The sequence below is a fragment of the Aedes aegypti genome, chromosome 2 (assembly GCF_002204515.2).
Source record: "Aedes aegypti strain LVP_AGWG chromosome 2, AaegL5.0 Primary Assembly, whole genome shotgun sequence".
Lineage (NCBI taxonomy): Eukaryota > Metazoa > Arthropoda > Insecta > Diptera > Culicidae > Aedes > Aedes aegypti.
In genome coordinates, this window is record NC_035108.1 from 104,757,904 (window position 1) to 104,780,246 (window position 22,343).

A 22,343-nucleotide genomic window follows, 5' to 3' on the forward strand; every position below is an offset into this window, starting at 1 on the left:
CAAACATTATTTTATGCGATTGATGTCTAAGTTTAGTGCTTCAAAGAACTCATTAAGCCTTAACAGACGTACCCACAAACTTTGCAAAGATATTGGATATTGGAAGTCATCCAAATCGTCCTGGAGTTCAGGTCCTTATGATCTACAAAATCTACTACAGTCTATACTCACCCAAATTCTAGTGAAACATTCTCATTCCTACCCATAAAGCTTCATATGGCTCGGAAAGTGTACTGCCATTATACGCATAACTGTCCCATGTTCCTAGTCCCATGTATACTACTACTAAACGTAGACATCAATCGCTTAAAATAATTAATGAGCCTGTGTATATTATAGTCAAAACTTCATAATTTTCTGGAGGCCTTAGCATTATTCTAGGTTAATTATACATTTCTTAATCCCCTGGTGTATCGTTACCAATTACAAATAACTGGTATGTACACTTTTTGTATGAAAACATTTAGTTTGCAAATGATGAATGAGTTTTAGAAGGAAGTTTATGTGATTTTTACCCTACCTGACCCAGAGATGTTCTGGAATAACTTTATCAACAATATCCGAATGTATACTTTTCCATTACTCATGAAACTACAACTAATAGTGAAGCAATCCTCAAAACTTCATTGAAAAATATTGAGTTATGCTCAAATACGAGTAATTTGAATTTTGTGTGTCAGCCCCGTAGCCTACGGGTTAAATACCAAACATTGTCATTCAATGAAATGGATGTTACGAAACGTTCTGTACGTATTCAAACATTTATCAGTCAGATCAGAATGGTGTTTAAGAGACGTTGTTTTTCACGGGTCTGGGTCATTTGGCATAAATCCATTTGGCTTAAAGTCATTTGGCATAACGCCATTCGAGATAAAGGGCATTTAGCAAAACGATCATTTGGCATAATGATCATTTGGCATAACAGTCTTTCGTGACAAATGGCCTGCTCCCGTTTATCACTTAGTTTATTATTTCAGTGTTACAGTCATCTCTCGCTTACTCGATATTTCGTATCTCGATATCGAGTTAGAGAACCATAGTAAAAGTTGGTTTTCATGGCTACCTCGATGGTCCCTTGGATCGCAGTTGCATTGATTCTGTGTTCTGTAACTCGATACCTCCATAACCCGATGGTCCCTTCAATATCGAGTAAGGGAGAGATGACTGTATATAATTATCTGATAATTTTTTTCGGGATTCAATGATTTTTTCGCCCAGGATTTTTTTAATTTTTTAAAAATATTATACGCAAATCTGGCTTGAGGTTTTGTGAGAAAACCATCCACTAATATCAAATAATCCTGCTTAAAAAACTGTCTGGGACCCGCCTAGTATTGGTTTATTATATCGGTTATAAGGGAGTTATTTACGTTTTTTGTGGAAATTATATGCCGAGTGGTATGAAAATTCTTCCAGTTTTTTTTTGTGTAATCTTACTATTTTAACTACCAGTTGGAAGAATATACATATTCGTTTTGTGTATATTTTATAGATATTTTTAAAGTAGGCACCGTGCATTAGCTGAACTTTCTATTGATGAATCATTCAACACCTTCTGAGATGCTTCCAAAATATTTTGTTGAAATCGTTCCAGAAATAGTTAAAATCTACCTAGGTTATGAATAGAGCTAATCATTTATATAAGAGGAATGATGGAACTCTGTGTGTGATGCAACATTAGCCCTCTATCGCTATTTGTTTATGTCTATAATTGTTTTTTCTTGACACTGTGACTCCAGCAACGCCCTCACTAAATATTTATCCCCAAAGATTCTAAGGTGCGTCACGCATTTTGGTGCCCCTAAAGCCTGATGCCCTTGGCGGGTGCCAACCTGGCCAACCGCACGCTACGGCACTGACTGTGCATACAGAAATTCGTTCTGTTCTCTGGAGCTTTTGAGGGTGTGAACCGTTTCACCGAATCGTTTAACTTTTAGTTAAAATTTGAAAGCTCGATAGTTATTTCCCCTCCGGTTTAAAATAACCCTGCTTTGGAGCATGGTTAAACTTGACAGTTCCTGCTCCCTTGAATTTGAGAATAACTAATCATCTGTCAACTTTGTTCTGAAATAACTACACGCAGAGAATTAGCAGCTATTCAAAATAATAAATATTTGTATTGTTTTAAATAAACGTTTTTGATTTGTTGCAATTCAAAAATGCGTTGGAACAACAATATTTTTTATCAGAATAAATCAAAAATTTTGTTGAGTTGAATAGGAGCAATCCCAACAAGAAATTTGTTGAAACAACAAAAGCAAATCATTACATCAAATAAAAGTTTTATTTGTTTCAATTTCCTTCACTGTTGGTTCAATTAACCATGCGTGTAGCATGAAAACTGTCCAGCCATTTTGGTTCTCATTTGAAACGGCACGAAAGTGGAAATATTCATTCGGTGCGTTGTATTTAAGTGAAAAGCGTGCAAAAACTGCTGTGTAAGGAGTTCAGGTATCCATAAACCATAATCGAAGCTGTTTTTGGTAAGTTTCGGCCATTCTTTCTAAATTGTTGTTTCCACTAATGCATTCTAAATTATTGCAGTCAATTCCTACACGAGCTGATGATTTCATTCTTTCTTGTCGCAGAGCGGATAAAATTCATTCGCCAGTTGAACGAATTATGGAGCAAGTTTCAAGAACTTCTTACGTAAGAGAACATAAAGTAGGCTATTCAGAACGATTATGGCTGTTTATTCTATAAAAAAAATAAAGAGTGCAGAGGACTGAGATAAATAAAAACGAGTTTTTATTTCAAACAAAAACAATATCACATTAAAAACATTGTAATTTTGTTTAAAAAAAACGATACGAGCGCTGCGGGTGGCGGATCGTCCACCTACCATATTTTTGAATCGACCGTTAAAAAGGTGGTCGATGGACAACGATGAGAGTGTAACGTCTGTTTGTCTGTGCTATAGGTTTTATTTTAATGCAGAAAATTATTGTTTCAAAAAAAAAAAGAAAGTTGAAACAAAAAATATTTTTGTTGCCCCGCATTTAACCCAGCTGTCAAATTCAACAATAAATATTTTTGAACCAAATTACGAGTTGTTATTGAAACAATGAAAGGCAATTATAATTGCCGATATATTGCCGAAGTGTCACTTTTGCTTGCGGAATGGGCCTATTCACATGACGTCTCAAATCAGCTGATCGGGAAACACTTTGACAGTTCTTCTATGAAAATGACAGGCCCGTGTTAGCACCGATCCTCCACCGATGTAAATAAATGCATAGACGGATCTGTCACATGAAAAGGCCTATTATAGAGCGGCACATTTTTCCGTACACGCAAAAAAATTTTGTTGTATAATCTACCAAATCCATGGTAGAATTAGGAACTGCACCAACGATTTTCAACAGACTACTAAAATCTGTTAAGTTTACTATAAAATGGTGAAAATCACTGAGCAGTGCAGTAAATTTGACTATGTCCATACACGCAAAAAAAATTGTGCGGTAAAAACTACCATTTTAGGGGGTTAACTTAAGCGCTCGCACCGGCAATTTTCAACAGACCAGAAATGCACTTGATTTTACCATGTCTGTAGTTGGAATCAGATTATTGTAAATTATTTCTGTCAAATGTACCAGTAATGCGGTGGGGTGTACCGTAAACATAGTAAATTGGTCTGAATTTCCATGGTAGTTTTAAGAATGGGCGTAGTCAGCTAAAATAGTTATTTTTACCACAGATTTTTTTCCCGTGTAGTAGCATCCACTACAAAGCATTGTATTTGAATCCGTGACACCCACCGCACAACACAGTGTGGTCGAAAGTATGATGCTAAACGTCTCAAATCAAGAATGTTTCTAGTTAAAAATACTACAACTCTGGTTAAATCAACAGAAGAAATTTTCTTGTGTAGTGATGTTGACTATGTTTTGGTAGAGTTAACAGATTATTGTATTCGGTTGAAAATCGTTGGTGCAGTTCTTAATTTTACCATGGATTCAGTACCCGCATAGATACGAACCATATTTGTACTGTTTCCCGTAGTGTACTCAACCATTTCCAACCGTATCTGAATAATTTTATACAACATGCCATGTAACAATAAATGAACCATACGGCGAACGGTTCTGACAGATTGGGTAATAGTAAATGAGAAAATAACAATGTTGGGAATAGGCGGTTAAGTTATGTAACCATTTGAAAACGACGATTTTTTTCAAACAAAATTTTTCATGAACAGTTCAAATTTATGGTATGGTAAACAGTTAAGTTACATTAAAACCATAAAATTCTAAGAAAATGAATAATGTTTGGTTAATTGTTGGTTTATTGTACTTTATGTGCTTTTTACTGTATTCAGTATAATTTTTTTAAATTTATACCATTAAAAAAATAAATAACCCATTTCGAGCATCTTAAGCAGTATTACAAATCGTATGGCAAATTTAACTATTTTCATAACTCGCCATACGATTTGTAAATCTGCTGAAGATATTTTTAGAAGAAATAAAGGAAAAAATGTAGGAAATAATACAATAAGTTATTTGTAGGAAAAATTATTTTGATACGTTCAGCTCCGGTCATTTATTTACAAAAGAACACTTTCAAATGAACAAAATCTGCATTGATAACATGTTGCATTATTCCACATTAAGAAAAATTTAGACTATCAATGTTTTATTCTCCACTAACAGAATCGGGTGTACACTATTTTGCCGACCGCAATGAAAAAGTTTCCGATAGATTCCTAGTTGGCATCTTCCGAGCAGCTTATAGCTTCCGCTAGTATACCAATCATTTAACAGCTTCTTTACGGAAATGTGTCTCGGAAAACATTGAATTCCAAGCTCCAAGCTTTCCATATTCTTGTGGGGGTAGCAGCAGCAGCAGTCTGGTTCCGGTAATTTTACTGGGTTGGAGGGTTCGATTGGTTCCGCACAGGCCCATGACAACCATATATCGATACACAGTGTTCTTCGTAGCCAGGATGTCCCGGGCGATAAATGAATATCGCCCACTGTCAGTTGTGACAACTGTGAAAATAAAGACCATTGCTTTGTTTAATTGTTTGTTATGGTTTGATTATCAATTTTTGATATTGTTAAATCAGCTAACAAAGTGCCAAAAAGTTGAAGCACATTCAACATTTCGATAGTTTTGGAAGGAGAGCAAACATTAAAAGGCATCCTGCAAGCAATCAGTGATTTGATTGCGACACTTGCTCGAGTATGGATCATAAACATTAAACAAAACTTTGCATTCTGATTGCACTCTCGATTTAAATTACCCGAAAATGAGTAAACACATGGACATGTTGGCTACGCTAAAAGTCGTCCCGTGCAATGGGCCTGGTTCCGCATCAGTTTCCGTCGTAGAGAAATCTGCATCAAAGCCTGTTAGTATTAAAAAAAAATGAAATGAGTCGTGTGTTACCTGTGATTAGTTCGATTTATTACTCACCATTACTACTATTTAACCGAATAATTCTTGGTGTTCCGCTCAAAAACTACAAATATTTTCCAAATACAAACCAGAAAATTATTTTCACTTTGTTCACTCTTGTTATGATTGATTAAAACACACACGCTAGAAAACTATCACATCAGCTTTTCTTATTTTATTATAATCATACCTAAATTATTTATTTTAATTATCTGTTTTCACGCAATTTGTTCAAAAAGTGTTAAAACACAATGAAAAAATATTTTCAGATCAAGTTATTCAATAAAACTAAAATTTTAGTATGTCACTTAGCAAAAATCACATAGCTGTTATGGGAATTTTTCAACAGTGGATGTTACGACACGCTCACGAATCTGCTCACGAATACTATAGCGGGTAACTATTTCCCAAACAGTTATGTTAAGGTAAAATAAAGTAAAAGACACATGTGTGTAAGTGTGCTGCGCAAATAGCAGTACGAACAATTTCACAGATGGTTGTTTTATAATGCTACAATTTCACACAAGTCCCCGGTCAACCATCCTATGCGCTACTTTAAATATCTTTATCCAATAATATAGATTTCTGTCGTTTTTACTTTATTGATAATTTTGTTACGTTTATTTATGTATCTTCATCGATCCATAACACTTCATAAGTAACTTCCTTTATCAAGCATGCGATATAAATCTTCAACGAAACGGTACTAAATTTCGTTCAATCATCTTTTATCGGTGGAACTTCAGTTACCTTTATGAATATTCATCGGAAAATGTGTCACGAATGATGCCAAAGTAACGTCATAAATTGACAACGAAAAATTAAGCTTGGTATCGAGGCACCTTTATTACTCTTTTCAATATCATTTCGTAAATCAGCGTAAAGATTTTCTGGTATATCGTATGACAGGTTTCGATGTTTTGATTTTGCAAAGATCGAACTATTTGAGACCAATGATGATTCTCCTCGACTCTTTTAAATCATTCTTTTCAGATCCAAAGCATTACGGATTATCGGCTTTCGTATTACCAGAAGGATGCTATTTAACCAGTAGGTATTATTACAAATATTTTTCGGCAGTAAGCATGCTTGCAGTTAAAGTTCTGGCTATTCTTGAGGCCAACTCTTCCCCTGTATTGAACTGCAAATGAATCAATAGTTTATGAATACTTTCTGCCACCCTTAGTTATAAAATAAAGTTTGGCTTAGTTGGTAAGTATCCTCCGATTTCCCGTATCATTAGAGTTCAAATCTCAATTTAAAAAAGTGACAAAAAAGTTCATCATAAACATAAACAAATTGACAAAGTGCGTAGAACCCCACAAATGTTTTGGTTCACGATAAAAATTTTTGCAAGTCGATAAAGTAGGAGATTTTGGTCTCGAAATTTTGATAAAAATCTGTATCAACATTTCACGATGCTACTTAATGAGCGTTAAATTTCTTTATGAATCGATGACGATCGCTATCGATTTGTTATATGAGCGTCTTTAAAGCTCGACATAAAGAAATGTGAAGAAAATTGAAGAAATGGTTGACCGGGTCTTCATTCCCATATAATTTAACAATTTCTGAACAGTTTCATATACTGTCACTATTTTCCATACATCACAAAAACAGTTTTTAATAGTCTAGAGCTGTGGAATTCATATAGTCCAACAAAAAATGTACCGTTTGTGATATATTGACTCTAACAGATAAAAGAATCTTATAGTTTGAAAAATACGACAAATTGTATTTTTCTATGCGGGATAGTTTCTACAATAAAATTCATTTCAGTGTAATGGCCGGTACGCTGATCATAAGTACTGTGCAAAAGGATAGGACAAGAAACGGTCAAGGAATGATTCCGCTACCGAAATTACTTTAGCTGTATGCAGCTGAGAAGTAGAGCTGGTTTCATAACGTCGGTAACGCCTGCCGTACAAATCAAAGGGAGCTGTCACTTTTCCGAACGGAAAAATGTGCCGCTCAATTATTCCGCAAGTAAAAGTGACATTTCGCTCATACTGAATCAGCTGTCAAAATTACTTGGGTAAAAAGGAGAAATTTTACTTGAGTGATTTACGTTTCAGGTCCGTAAATGCATCTCATGGACATAAATTAGATGATATTTGTGAAAATTTCAATTTCTTCGCAAAGTCTGACTGTTAGCTGTTGGGTGTGCCGGTAAAAATGTTTATTTAAACATGTTTAGTATTATTTTTATGTAAAAGTATGGAACAACATTTTAATTCAAATCCCGAACACTGTCTTTATTCTGTCTCATATTCCGAACACCTTGATTCAAATTCCGAACAGCACGAATAAATCGTATTCAAATGAATAATTTTGCAAATAAATTTATCTGAGTTAGTTTTACTGACCTCGAACTAGAGAATCATCACTACTTCCGAGGTCCATCATATTGGAATATGTTTAAATTTAATTGCAATTGACTGCCATTCTCTTGTAATTTGATGACATATTTCAGCGAAACATTTCAACCAAATCGCCATACAAAAACCGAGTGTTCGGAATATGAGACAAAACGGTATTCAGATTCCATCAACAAACCTTTCAGAAAATCTGCCGAAAATTCTTCGACGATTGCTTGAAAAATTCGCAGTGATATATAAATTCAATAGGATCCTAAAGCCCTGTCCCAATTTTGATACCAAACGCTTAAGTTTAGGCCAAAAACACAGTTTACTCAATTCATAAATGAATTTCGTTGGATAAAGCCAATAAAACATTTTTCATTGTTTTTAAGATTTTGTAACACCCCTTGGTTTAAACTCAATTTTTTTGGAATACCGGGTACCCCCGTTGGTTCGACCACATTTAATCTGAACACTTTTTAATCTGTACCCCACTAATTTGCACATCGTTCAGATTAAAAATGGTTCAAACGTCGTTTAGCAAATGGAACGGAGAAAAGTGAAATGGAACGCTGTGGAACGAAACGCAGAATCAAAACAAAACAGTGAAAGAGGTTACCAGAAACACGTTTCTAGGGTGACTAAATGTTCAAATTAAAAATGAACCCCGATGGTTTGCATGAGGTACCGTTCAAATTAGCGGGGGTGTTTTCCGTGTCCCTTCCAAACTGTCAGATAGGAACAACCCCAGTGTTAAAACTAAAAGCCCTGTGGCATTTTTGTCGACAAAGTGAATGTCAAACATGATCAAAAATGTCAAGATTCATATTTGGAACAATTTTTAATATTGAATTTCAAATATTTAAATATTATAGCCGTTATTTGAGCTGCTGAAGTAGTTACAAGAACATGCTATTTCGTATTATTGAATAAAAACAAAAATTTATTAAACATCTAAGGACCCAATTGGGAAAATGTTCTTAACAAAATCTCAGATAAGTTCACTGCAGATGAATTTGCATTTTTTAACAGAAAATTCTATAGGTGCTAGAGTGATCAAAGTATTTTGGACAGACCGTTACGCGTATATAATTTAGCCATTTACGGCAAAATCAAATGGAGGTGGCCAAATTATATACGCGTAACGCTCTGTCCAAAATACATAAAACACCCTATTTTCTCTACAAATCAATTTTATGTTGTTCCTGCATTCTCTCAAAACTTTTTCCAAAATTATATTTAAATTTCTTCAAAAACGACTCCCAATGAAATTTTTAATACATTCAAACAATCCTCCGAAGTTTCATGATACTATCGTGACACACTTAAATTATTTTACGGATTCCTGTGAAATTTCAACAGCTGAACAGTTCGGTAGTATAAATTAACGGAGTACGGTGAATTTTCACAGTATTCGGTAAAAAATCACCGGAATCCGTTAAATTCCGACGAAGTAACGGTGTTTTATTTCACCGAACTGTTCAGCTGTTGAGATTACGGTGAAATTCACCGTAAGAGCTTAGCACAGACAAACAGACGTAACACTTAGAACAAATCTCGATCAAAATCATAGTCACGAGGACATGTACGCCCAATGCTAAAACTAGTTCGTTTGGCCGACAGGCCAACAGATGGCGGTAGTGTGTAAACGTCAAACGCGAACAAAAACGATGCGAGCGCTGCAGGTGGTGGATTGGCCACCTACCATATTTTTGAATCGACCGTTAAAAAGGTGGTCGATGCACAATGATGAGAGTGTGACGTCTGTTTGTCTGTGAGCTTAGTGTGGAACAAATTGATATAGAAACATTTTTTTCATACTTGCGGAAATTCAGAACAGAATTTAGAATTTGCTTGTTCGGTACTTTATTTCACTGGGTATTAATTGTAAATCATGAAAAATACTGAACATTCAGCTTTTTGATTGAAAACTTCAAAAAGTGATTTTACTTTTCACTTAACTTCGATAGCTGTCAGACCTAATTTGTTTCTAACACAGACAAACAGACGTCACACTCTCATCATTGTGCATCGACCACCTTTTTAACGGTCGATTCAAAAATATGGTAGGTGGCCAATCCACCACCTGCAGCGCTCGCATCGTTTTTGTTCGCGTTTGACGTTTACACACTACCGCCATCTGTTGGCCTGTCGGCCAAACGAACTAGTTTTAGCATTGGGCGTACATGTCCTCGTGACTATGATTTTGATCGAGATTTGTTCTAAGTGTTACGTCTGTTTGTCTGTGTTTCTAACATTGCATTGCAACATTTCCGAATCTATAGATTACAAATCAATTATTCGGTTCATGTGAAAAAAATAAAATAAAAAGCCTTCACTATACGGGAATTTTATCATCGTCACCTAGCTAATCGATTTCCATTGAATAACTTTTTGTTTTCACGAAAATATATACCACAGACAAACAGACGTAACACTTAGAACAAATCTCGATCAAAATCATAGTCACGAGGACATGTACGCCCAATGTTAAAATCAGCGTGTTTGGCCGATGGGCCAACAGATGGCGGTAGTGTGTAAACGCCAAACACGAACAAAAACGAAGCAAGCGCTGCGGGTGGCGGATTGGCCACCTAACATATTTTTGAATCGACCGTTAAAAAGGTGGTCGATGGACAATGATGAGAGTGTGACGTCTGTTTGTCTGTGTATATACCCAGGAAACCGATTTGCTTGCCGATTTGTTTATACATTTTGGGATTGAGGCCTTTTCTATTGTTGGTCTTGAATTCGCCCAATGCTACACGCGCGCGGGGTGTGTCACTTTGACGTCACCTGCTGCAATCATCATCATTCATCAAAATCGTCATTCGCAGTCGGGTTCGGTCGCACTGAACATAAACAAAAGAGCGTGTGTTGTGTTTTCCCATCATTGTTTTCCGTTGTTTTCCTTTGTTTCGTCGTGATTTTCCCCCAAATTTTTCAATCGATGTGCGCTCCGTCCGAGTGGTGTGAAAATTTCAGTGAAAATGTTCAGTGCTTGACGGTTTCTAGTAAATACAACAGATAGGAATCTAAGACGGGGAACCCGTCAGAACAGAAACGATGCCACGATCAAAATGTTATGCGTCATCAATGTCGCTTCGGCGGTGTCTTCCGGTAATCTGTTTGGTGATTGTGGCCCGTTTGGTGGAAGCCCAGAAAGGGATCTTCTTCGGGTGCTACCAGCGAGATCGATCCGGGCAGCTGGAGCTGCTGACCGACAGTTTGGACAAATGCGTTGGCCACTGCGAGCTTGGCTTCTTCAGGTAATGGCCGAAAGGTGGGGCTCAATTTTTATGGGGGAAAAGGTTAATGACCTCTCGAATCTTTTAGGTAATATGTATCGAATTTTTTCTGTGCTCACTCCAGAGATTCTGCTGAAATACATTCAGGGATACCTTTTATAGTTCCTCCTTATATTCGATCAGCAAGTCTCCCAGTGCTTCGTACAGAAATTCCCCAGCGATTTCACAAGGAATGTTCAGTTTACAGAATTTCGTCCAAAACTCCCAAGGATTCCCAAGCTGGTAGCAGGCTTCCTTTTAGGGACGTCAAGTTTATTTTAAATGAAAGGTCTCCAAAGTCTCTTAAATTCAAATTGTATTTAAAGTAACTTGTTTCCTGTTTGGCTTGCTAGTACAAAATTCTAGAGGCTTCAGAGAAATCTATCGCTATTACTGTACAGGTGCTTTAGGGTTTTTTTTCTCAAATTCCTCGAGGAAAAGCTTTAGACATTCCTTTACTTGAGGTTACATTAGAGATTTCTTATGGAATACTTTCAGGATCTCCTCCTACTTTTCTCCAGAATTCACTCCAAAATATCACTTCAACGCTATTATCTGCAGGAAAAAGGGATTATTCTTTTAAAAAAATTCTAGGAATTATCCCAAGACTTTCTCCAGAGATTTTTCCGCAAAATATTTCACCGACTTCTCCAGTTTATAGAACTACCTACTTCTTCAGTTCTCCTCGAGAGAAAAACCTCCAAGAAATCGTATGTGGATTCGTTCAGGAGATAAAACTTTTTCCACATAGGTTCCTGAACAAATTCATCCTGACATTTTTCGAGAAATCGTCCAGCAATCATACTAGGAATTGTTCAACTGATGTCTGCAGTTACAGGGTTTAGGACCGATAGCAGGTCTCGTTCTTCAGACTTGGTCTTTATTTTAATACAGGTTTTTTTATAAGACTAAGTATAATAAAAAGTTTCTAAAGTCATTTTTAAACCAAAATTGTCCCTAAAGTGACTATTTTCTTCTTTCTCCTTAGGCCCCAAGCACAATGTGCACGGCAACGCGGTACAACGGCAAAACGGCATGCCCATCTTGATCTACACTTTACTTATCAATCCCATGTTGACTAAATCCTTTTCAACATTGACTTGACAAGTAGAGTGTAGCTCAAGATGGGCTTGCCGTTTTGCCGTTGTACCGCGCTGCCGCTCACATTGTGCTTGAGGCTTTACAGTGATTCCTGGTGTAGAACTCTAGAGGGCCGAGAGAAGCCTTCAGAGACTCTTACGCTATTGTTTTCTGTATTTTTTTTTTTCAGAGATTTCTTCTGGAGTAGTGATGTTCCTCCAGGCTTTCCTCCAGAAATTCATGCAGAGATTTCTCACAAACGCTTCTCGAAATTCGTCCAGAAACTTCTTCAGAGATTTTTAAATGAATAATCAAAGTAGTTTATCCAGAATTCAGGGTGGCCACCGAACCGGGAAAAACGGGAAAAGCGGGAATTCGAATCCACCGGGAAAAAGACGGGAAAAACCGGGAATCTGAGAAGATCATCGGGAAAATCGTTTTAAACGAACACACTTTCAGCTGTTATCTCCATAAAATAAGTTGCAGAAAGTTTTATGTTTGATGATATTGTCAATTATGAATTAATTATGAACAAATATGTTTCAAACATTAGTAACTTAATTTCTGCTATGCTGCACCATATTTCTTAAACATGTTTCACTCTATTCTTCGCAATGGAAGCATGTTTTGGAATTTTTTTTTCTCGCCTTGTCAGGGCTCACATTTTTGATCTTTTCTCTAACTTTTTTATTCGAAGTTTTGAATTAATGTCCAATTCCTTATCGCAGATTGGTTTAGCACTCTTCTGTAGTTGCTAAATATATGTACCACAACAAGTTTTGAAAACAATCTTATTTTTAAATGGTTCCAATTTGTCACTAGTTGTCGAAATCAACAACTGGGTGTCAAAAATGATAATTTTCGGTGTTATTAAAATTGTGAATAAGCCCTAAGTAAGTGCTTCTACATGTGCTTGTTTAATCCCCACTTTGAACTCATTCACTATAGAGAACTCTCAAACTCAAATTCAAACGATTAAGAAATGAAATACTTTAAATTACGGTAAAGAACTACTTGGGCATCTTGATGATTTACTTAGGCATCTGGGGCTTTTGTCTGTCAAATTATCTGAAACTCAGCAGTAAGATGCACTTAAGATGATTATAAACCAAAGCCAAACCGAATTCTCTAGAGCACGAGTCTAGAGAACCAAACAGCGCTCTGAGCTGAAATTTTGATCGTTTGATTATCACCAGAATGTAACCAATCTATCGAATTTTCAACGCGAATGGTTGTCAGGTTTTCTAGATCTTAAAACTTGAACCTAAAAATTCGAAGTTTGCCTTCGTTTTAAAATCACTTTAAGGGACATCTTGTTGATAAATATGGTTTTAGTAGCATTCAAATTTATCCCCTGTCGTGCCAAGAATAGGATCCGTTTTATTAGCACAATTAACTACCTTTTTTCATGGTAGCTCTAGAGCTCCATTGATTTTCGACTAACGCGCGATAAATCTATTAAGATGAATACTATGTCATAGTTTTCAGAATAAGATTCTATATAGATTAGAAAAATTTAGTAATCAAGTTATTGTTCCAATAGTGGAACAAACAATTAAATTACTATTTAAAAAAATAGATGAGAAAATTAAAACTGATAAAGAAAGTTTTAGTGCTTTTTATTGACTGTTTAACGATAAACTTGCGACGATCGACGCGCCACCATATTTCATATAACGGAGGTTATTAAAACTAACTTGGAGGTGATGATTTGGAGGTTATTTAGCAATTTGGAGGTTAAAATCACCTCCAAACACTAGCGATTTTGCGGTGGGATGTTGACGTTTGATCACGAGTAGAAACGATGTTTAATATAGAAATAGACTTTTTTTTTCTCTGCTCGGAGTTTTCGCAGTGGCGCGACCAGTATTTAGATCTATTGTGGCATTACCCGTATCCTTAGTGTATAGTGCATGTCGCATTACTCCATTTCCATTGATAGGTAATAAAGCATCGATTTCTGTACAGTTCTTGTTTTGATTCCTCAGATATTGATGCAAATCGACTATGATGAAAAGGTCCCGCTATTTACACCCTTCATAGAAATTTACATCTCAGCGAAGGCGCGCTTCTTAGCAAACATAATCGATTAAATTTCTGAGAAACCAAATCGGTACTACTGATATTTGACCATGCAACGGAACTCTAGTCCCATCCTTGTTTCGCTTTTAGTTTAGTCCCAGAAAAATACTGGAAAAAAAGGGGCTTTATGCTAGCAGCAAAACCGAATCAAGCTAGAAAATTTGTTTAGTAATCAGAATTCACGTGAGTCCTTGAATTAACAGAACTTACAGTCCTTGTTTAGTTAATACTCATGATTGTTATCCTGGCTTCAAGTGTAGTCTCGGGACTGACCAACTCCGAGTCTTTAACCATCTGCTAGGTATAATAGATTAATTTTCAGAAACTGTTGCCAGTAACAAGGACTTTGTACCGCGAATCCTTGAATTACCAAAACATATTACCCTAGCCCGACAAACCAGATGAGACTAGGATTCAAATTGGTAGATCTTACCCCGTAACGCACCACGAAAAGGTGATCTACCCGCGTTACGGGTCAGAAGTCATGCGATGCGTGAACATCTTTTGTATTTCCTTTTCCTACCGTTTCTATCCCGCGCGTGTGGAGATTTTTCTTCCACGCCCCACCTTCATGCACGATAACGCCACGCAAGGCTCTGGGCAGAGGAAGGAAGTGTGAAAAGGTACAGTCTACAAGAAAGTGTTGATAGCAAAAGATGTGTTAAAAAGAAAATTCTGAACAAATTTTTTGAGGAGATCCTAAGGAAGTCGCTGAGAATATTCCTAAAGGAGTCATCTAAAGTTCATAAAACATTGAGAAGTTTATTGAGAAATTTCAGCAATACTATTTAAAGGTATCTCTGGAGTATATAATGAAGACATTTTCAAAAAATACTATTTGCCTTCTTGAATGTATCTTAAACAAAAATCTGGAAGGTATTTCTAGCAGCCTTCATGAAACAATCACTGGATGAAATCTCGATCATAACTTGGAAGTAATACATGAATGAAATTTTGGGCAACTTCCTAAATCCTATGAAATTTTAGGAGAAATCATGAAAAAATCCTAGGGTAATACCCAGCGTTATGTCACGAATTTTTCGGAAATGCCCTCTGAAAAACAAATCTGCTCGGATTCTTTGAGGGATCTTTATAAGATTCTTCTAAAATTACTCTTAGAGTATTCCCTGGCCCTTTTTTATTTTTTGTGAATCCCAATTGGCCTCTTTTTGGTTCTCCTATTGAATCAGTTTTTTTCTTTTTGAGACTTTTTTTGTGATATCTATTAGAATTTCAATTTTTGAAACCCTCAATCGCTACCAACTTTGAATTATGGAGAAACCAATAAATGACCTCTCGCATCTTTTTTAGGTACGCGGCACTATCGGATACGCAGTGCTTCTGCTTCAACATGATTCGTCTGCGCCAGATAGAGGACAAAAATTGCAATCTTAGCTGTCGCCAAAGTGCGGAGCATTCTTGTGGCGGTGATAATGCGCAAAGTTTCTACGAAACCGGGGTGGATGTGGCCGGACCCGTTAAGAATCTCAAACTGGCAGAAAAGGAAACGGAAAGCACGATCAAAATTTCTTGGGATGCTCCGTCCTTGGATGGAGTGCCGGTGGACGAGTATGAGATCAATGCCGTCGCACTGTCCACCTTTGCCAACTATCGACTGTATCCGATGAGCTGGAGTGTCCACAATAACTCGCAGTCATTCGAACTGGCCAGTTTGGTTCCGGGTACGCGTTACAACATAACCGTGACGAGTGTTTCGGAAAAGGGCGCCGGAGGGATGGCTTGGATGGTGGCCCAGACGGAAATTGGCGTTCCGGATCCGGAACCGGAAGAACCGGTGATATTGCGACGGCTGGATTCGACCGTTCAGATCCAGATTCAGAAGGCCATTAACAACAACGGCCCGGTTAACTATTACCGAGTGGTGGTGCACTACGTGGACGATGATCTGGTGCAAACGTTCGACGAGACCCTGCTGGATACGTACCAACGGTCACGGGAGAAGGGCGTTCCGTACTACATTGCTGCCGAGGTGGAGATGAAGGTTTGTAGCATCTTTGAAGTCATAACATCTGGTAATTATGAAAAAATATTGAATCAGAGCCCTTCGACCTTTACAAATATTTGGACTTATGCTAGGAGTGGAGTAAGGTGGCAATACTCGACTACAATGAAGTGCTTCATCGTCTGAATCAAATGGGGATTATCCTTGTTTTGTCGACATTGCCACCACTAGCTTGATTTTCTGACTTTACCCAAAATTAAAACTAAACTTATATCTCTGAGAGGAGAAGAAGAAATGTTTTAGTCAATTGTCGTTCAAACTACCAATAAATTAATCCATCTATTTCAGGAGGACTCACTGCTGTTCACCGTTGGCGACAAGCGACACTATCGAAACTACTTCAATCCGGAAATTCCTGCCCGGAAGCACGTGCACATCTCCATCGGAATCGTCAGCATCTTGAACAACGTGGTAAAGGTGCGGTACGCTACCACGACCCACGAGCAGCACCAGCACCCGGATCACCACCACGTGAATTCTACCAATGCTCCGGAGCGGAACGAAGCGCTGATCACGGTACTGGCCGTGGCTTGCGTCCTCTTCGGAATCGTACTGTTGGCCAGTATCGTCCTGTACGTTTACCTGCGCTATAAAACATCGAGAAATACTCGTCCCCTTCGGGATCACCACGAAATGGCCCTGCAGGGACCGATCTTGGAAGTGGAGAACAACGGCTTCATTCCGGACATTTACGAACAGCGCGGATTCGAGGCGGAACTGCACGACATCATTGAATCTCTAGCACCGCACCAGAAGCATCCTCGGAAGCATCTGTCGCTGGAGATCAATACCATCCTGGGTTCGGGCAAGTACGGGGACATACTCAAAGGAAGCCTCCAGCGCGAGGGCATCGAACTGCCGGCCCAGGTGCACGTCATATCCGACGACATGGACAAGATCGATCAGATTGGCTTCCTGAACGAGTTCCGGCGGGTCATCAAGCTGGAACAGCACCCGAACGTTCTGCAGCTCTACGGGGTGTGCGTCACGCCGGACTGGTGCTACGTGCTGTTCGAGGAGATGCAGACCACCCTCAAGCAGACGCTGCTCAACGCGAGGATACCAAATAACGTGAACAGTCCAAAGTTTTCCACCATCTCGGAGGAAATTGTCGTGAACATTCTGTGTCTGGTGTGCGACGGCATGCAGTACCTGGTTGAGAACAATGTGAGTATGAACGAGCATGTTTTGTGCCTTTGAATCGCAAGTCGGTCCTATCTATGGTTTCGCCGAAATTGAGTTGGATTGAACTGGAGTAATTTCTGAGAAGAGATTGCTTGTTTTTTCTCGAACAAGACTAAGAAAATCTATGGAAGAATAACTGGATGAGTTTTATGGGGAACTAAGCCTTCTTTGAAATACCTAAATCTGGAGGATTCTTTGAGATAATTTTTTATCTGATTTGCTATTCATGGCAATTTTGTGTTCCTTCCTAACCGTCATCATCCCATTCCAGATCGTCAACAAGAAGCTCTGCGCCCGAACCGTCTACGTCAACACCAAGTTCGAGGTGAAGGTAAGTGCCTTCGGGCCGCCACTCTACGGGGACGACAACGGCCAGCAGGTGGACATCATCCGTTGGAACGCCCCGGAGGTGATCAAGTTCCAAAACCACACTGCCAAGAGTGACGTCTGGTCGTTCGGGTTGCTCATCTGGGAGTGTTGCTGTTTGGGCGCGACCCCATTCGGGACAATCACCACCGATAATCTGTTTGCCAGCATCCGGGCGGGCAGTAGGCCCGAAAAACCCAGCTTCGTCTACGACGACCTCTACCAGATGTGCCTTAACTGTTGGGATCCGGACGCGGCAGACCGACCCGAGTTCGACGACGTGAGCCGATACCTGAGACAAACGCTGCCCATGCTGCGCTACATGCTGTCCTTTGAACGGACCCAAAACGCGCAGATACCTCCGTACTTACCGGACCTGGAGCTGATTCCGTGATGAGGTGGATTCCGATCCAACAAAACCAAGATCAAATTGTAACCTTAGGACAATATTTTAGGAACGTTAAGTATTCTATTCTCTGAATTCCGTCCATTTTATCAAATCAAAAGATATTTTTTAAGACTATGGAAGATATTTTTTATCTAGCTAATAGTGCCTAACAGTATAAACGTAAATTGTTGTATTAGTTTTTTTTTACACAGAAATATATTGAACCTTTGAAATGGAGTAAAACTTTGAGGTATTATTGATTACTTGATGATATGTAACTAGCCAGGAGCTTGCGTTTGCTGGCAATTACAGCGGAGCTGTTAGACATCATCATCAAAAGCGCCGCTATAGCCGTAGATGCCCTTTTATAGGCATATTCAACGTAGCTAGCGAAGCTGAGCTTTTCATCGATCATTACCCCAAAATACCTAGGGGATCGCTTGCAGTCTATGGTGCAATCACCTACCAAGATAAGCGCCTGTTGCTCGGACTGCTGCACCTCAGTCAATCTTTCACGACTTCTGCCAGCACTTCGTTCGTCATCCTTGCCACTCCTTCTCTTTCATCAGCCACATACGGCGCTGAGGGCCATGGGATTGTGGGATGATGCGGGAAGAGTACATCGATTATCAATCGTAGCAACTCGGATGGCTTCTCTTGGGGCGCTATGGCACCTGTAGTCTTAGCCATTACCACTCTGTAGGCATCACCCCACGGACTCGAATTGGTACTCTAGCATAGAGCATCAAAGCATGTCCGTTTTCGACTCTTGATTTCCTTTTTGAGAGCCAACTTTGCCTCTCTGAATGCTGCACCGCGTTCTTCTCTTTGTTCTTATGTACGTGCGCATTGCATTCTTCGTCTAGCCCGAAGGCAGATCGCTCGAAGATTTGCAATTTTGGTTAATTCTACGAGTGGTGTGAGGTGACAATTGGGTCCTAAAATGTTTAATGAAATCTTGTTTTTATTTAATGACACGAAAGAGCATGTTATTGCAACTATTAGCATTTTTTCCCGCTCAAATAACGGCTACATCATATTTAAACTTTAATTTAAAAATTGGATCCATAAATGAACCTTGACACTTTTGATCATGTTTGACTTTCGCCTAATCGACAAAAACACCACAGGGCTTTTTGTTTTAACACTGGGGTTGTTCCTATCTGACATTTTGGAAGGGACACGGAAAGCAAAATACACCCAAAATTTGAGTTTAAGCCAAGGAGTGTGACAAAATCTAAAAAAATGTTTTTTGGACTTAAACAAAAGGAAAACATTAAAAAAAAATGAGTAAACATGTGTTTTTAGCCTAAACTAAAGCGTTTGGCATTAAAATTGGGACAGGCCTTTAGGACCCTAATAGCGTATAGCGAGGTGACAATTCTCGACTCGAGTGAAGTGACTCTCCATTTGATTTTCACGGCGAGTCACTTCACTCGAGTCGAGAATTGTCACCTCACGCCACTTGTAGAATTAACCCAATTGATTCGCATCACCATGGTGCAGTACACCGGCGGCTTGTTCTCTCTAGGAGGGGCTTTGTCAGCTCTACATTTAATGCGGCCAAGGATTCCAACAACAGATGGACTCTTTGGTTAGTGCAGCGGCTACCCCAATCCACTGCCCATGCATTAAAGTCACCAGCTATCACCACTACTGGCTGCCGATTAGCTAGTTTGGCTATCATCCTGTCGACCATGTGGGAAAATTCCTTGATCGACCACATTGGGGACGCGCAACAACAGCAATGCGCCGTTGATTTTTGCTATCGCAAACAAGTCATTTGAGATAGAGACTACTTCTTGGATTGGGTATCGTCCTGTCCTCCCTGTAGCTGCTAGCTGGTTGAGACCTGGGAGTTGAGACCTATTCGCCACCCAGTTTCCGTTATTTGCTGGTATGCGGTATGAGTCCGATAGTAACACCACGTCAGTCTTGGTTTCCCAGACTTTAGCTTTTATTTATTAATCTCCTCGCACTCCGTCTCCTACAGGCGGCGTTTTTTTTTTTTTTTTCTTCCGAAAGAGACAGGTCTGCTGTTGCCGTTTCCGTCTATAACGCTCCACGTTCTGCCGGGTCCCTTGCTGCAGCATGACCGCCCGCGCTGCGTTCTTCTCCACCAGAATCTGCCTAAATTCTTCGTCGAACCAATCGTTCCGTCGACTCCGTCCCTCGTACCCGACGTTGCTCCTCCCGACGTTGCAGTCCTCAAGAGGGGCTTTATCCAGCTCACCCTCTTCCGGTAATGCAGCCTCGAGGTGTTGCGCGTATGCCGCTACGACATCCGGTTGCTTGAGCCGCTTTAGGTCATACCGCGGCGGCCGTCGGTACCGTACGTTGTTAACGACGGAGAGTTTTGGGCGCAGTTTAATCATTACCAGATAGTGGTCAGAGTCGATGTTAGCGCCACGATAGGTCCTGACGTCGATAATGTCGGAGAAGTGCCGTCCATCAATCAGAACGTGGTCGATTTGTGATTCTGTCTGCTGAGGTGATCGCCAGGTGTATCGGTATGGAAGGCTGTGCTGGAAGTAGGTGAATGGCCATATTCTTGGAGGTGGCGAAGTCAATTAGTCGTAGGCCGTTTTCATTCGTCAGCCGGTGGGCGATAGTGGGTCTGAACCCCTCCTCCTGGCCAACCTGAGCGTTTAGATCTCTTATGATGATTTTGACGTCATGGCTTGGGCAGCTGTCGTACTCGCGTTTGAGCTGCGCGTAAAAAGCGTCTTTATCATCATCAGTGCTTCCGGAGTGAGGGATGTGCACGTTTATTATGCTGAAGTTGAAGAACCGGCCTTTGAGCCTCAACTTGCACATTTTCTCATTGATCGGCCGGCCACCACCCGATCACGCATATCTGCATATCACCCATCACTATAAAGCCCGCGAGGAGGTGGGGATAGGAGTTGCTGGGCAAGAAGCTAAGGACCGCACAGAGGGGTCTATTTTATTCCTTTAGGTACGCGAGGCCCAGCCATTTACCAACCATAGGCGGACATATTTGAAATTTATTAAATTTTATGAAAATACCACTTTTTCAATGTTTTTCTTAAAAACAAATCCAGTAAGTCGAACAATGATGTAAGATTTCTAGATCAATTCCTTAAGATTGATAACTGCGCATATTAAACAAGTTTCAAAAACCTAGTTTTAGAGTAGCTACGAGTGGATATCGGCATCTTATACTTTAGAATGTTGATTACAATAACGTTTATAACAAATTCGAAACCAAAATTTTTTGTGAATTTCTCTCAGTTTAGCTCTCAAGTGGATATACATAATAAGCATAAACATTGATGACCGTACAATTCGTAGTTGCTACTCCGTGATTGACCAGAATAATCGAAGGAACCAACAGACAGTGCCGTAGCGTGCGGTTGGCCAGGTTGGCACCCGCCAAGGGCGCCAGCCTAAAGGGGGCGCCAAAATGCGTGAATCACTCGATAAAATTCTCAAAGGTGCATATTAGATTAGGGCTTATTTTTAGTAACAATTCAAAAAAAAAAAAAAGGACATAATAAAGAAACATACAAAACAGGTTTTGGAAGGCTTTAACAAAATATGCAATAAGTATTTCAAAAGATATTGTTCATTCCTATATATATTTTTAAAGTTTGAAGTTCAAATAAATACACATAAATTAAGTTTGTTAATAATAAGAAACAAAGATTTGTATCATTCAGATTTGTATGTATGCTAACTTTTAGACTGTATGTTTCGATCACTCGTTATTTTAGTAAAATTACAAGAAATATTATCACAGAATACTGAACATGAATCTAAGATTATCCTGAGTCGGATCCACGAAATTATGGGCAGATTTTCAACAGAAAATTGGGCAAGATTCTCACAGAATCAATTACAAGATTCTAAGCAGCAGGCTCTTGCTTTATCTTGATCGGTCTTTCACATAATTCTAGGCGTCATTCTGATATAATGTTACGTAATTTTTTCATAACTCTAATCATTTTGTAAACTGCTCTATACCTAGACGAAAATTCTCACACCAGACATAATTCTAGAATTTGTAATATATTTTTAACTAGTGCTCCCAGCAAACTTCGTCTTGCCATCAAGTAGTCTGTTGAAAAACGCTATGGATTGTCCCATACAAAATGACAGTTTCGTGTACTCTCGTTTTTTCAACCTTCCGGTGAATATCCTGGGATTTT

At 39.0% G+C, this 22,343-nt stretch overlaps 1 protein-coding gene across 1 annotated transcript; it reads left to right on the forward strand.

Moving 5' to 3' along the window:
• The first annotated feature begins 10,564 nt into the window (after window positions 1–10,564).
• LOC5565406 (putative tyrosine-protein kinase Wsck) lies at window positions 10,565–18,414 on the forward strand. Its single transcript, XM_001649703.2, has 4 exons — window positions 10,565–11,029; window positions 15,521–16,211; window positions 16,521–17,399; window positions 17,689–18,414. Exons 1-4 carry the CDS (start codon window positions 10,827–10,829, stop codon window positions 18,175–18,177), a joined length of 2,262 nt encoding a protein of 753 aa, XP_001649753.1. The 5' UTR covers window positions 10,565–10,826; the 3' UTR covers window positions 18,178–18,414.
• The last annotated feature ends 3,929 nt before the right edge of the window (window positions 18,415–22,343 follow it).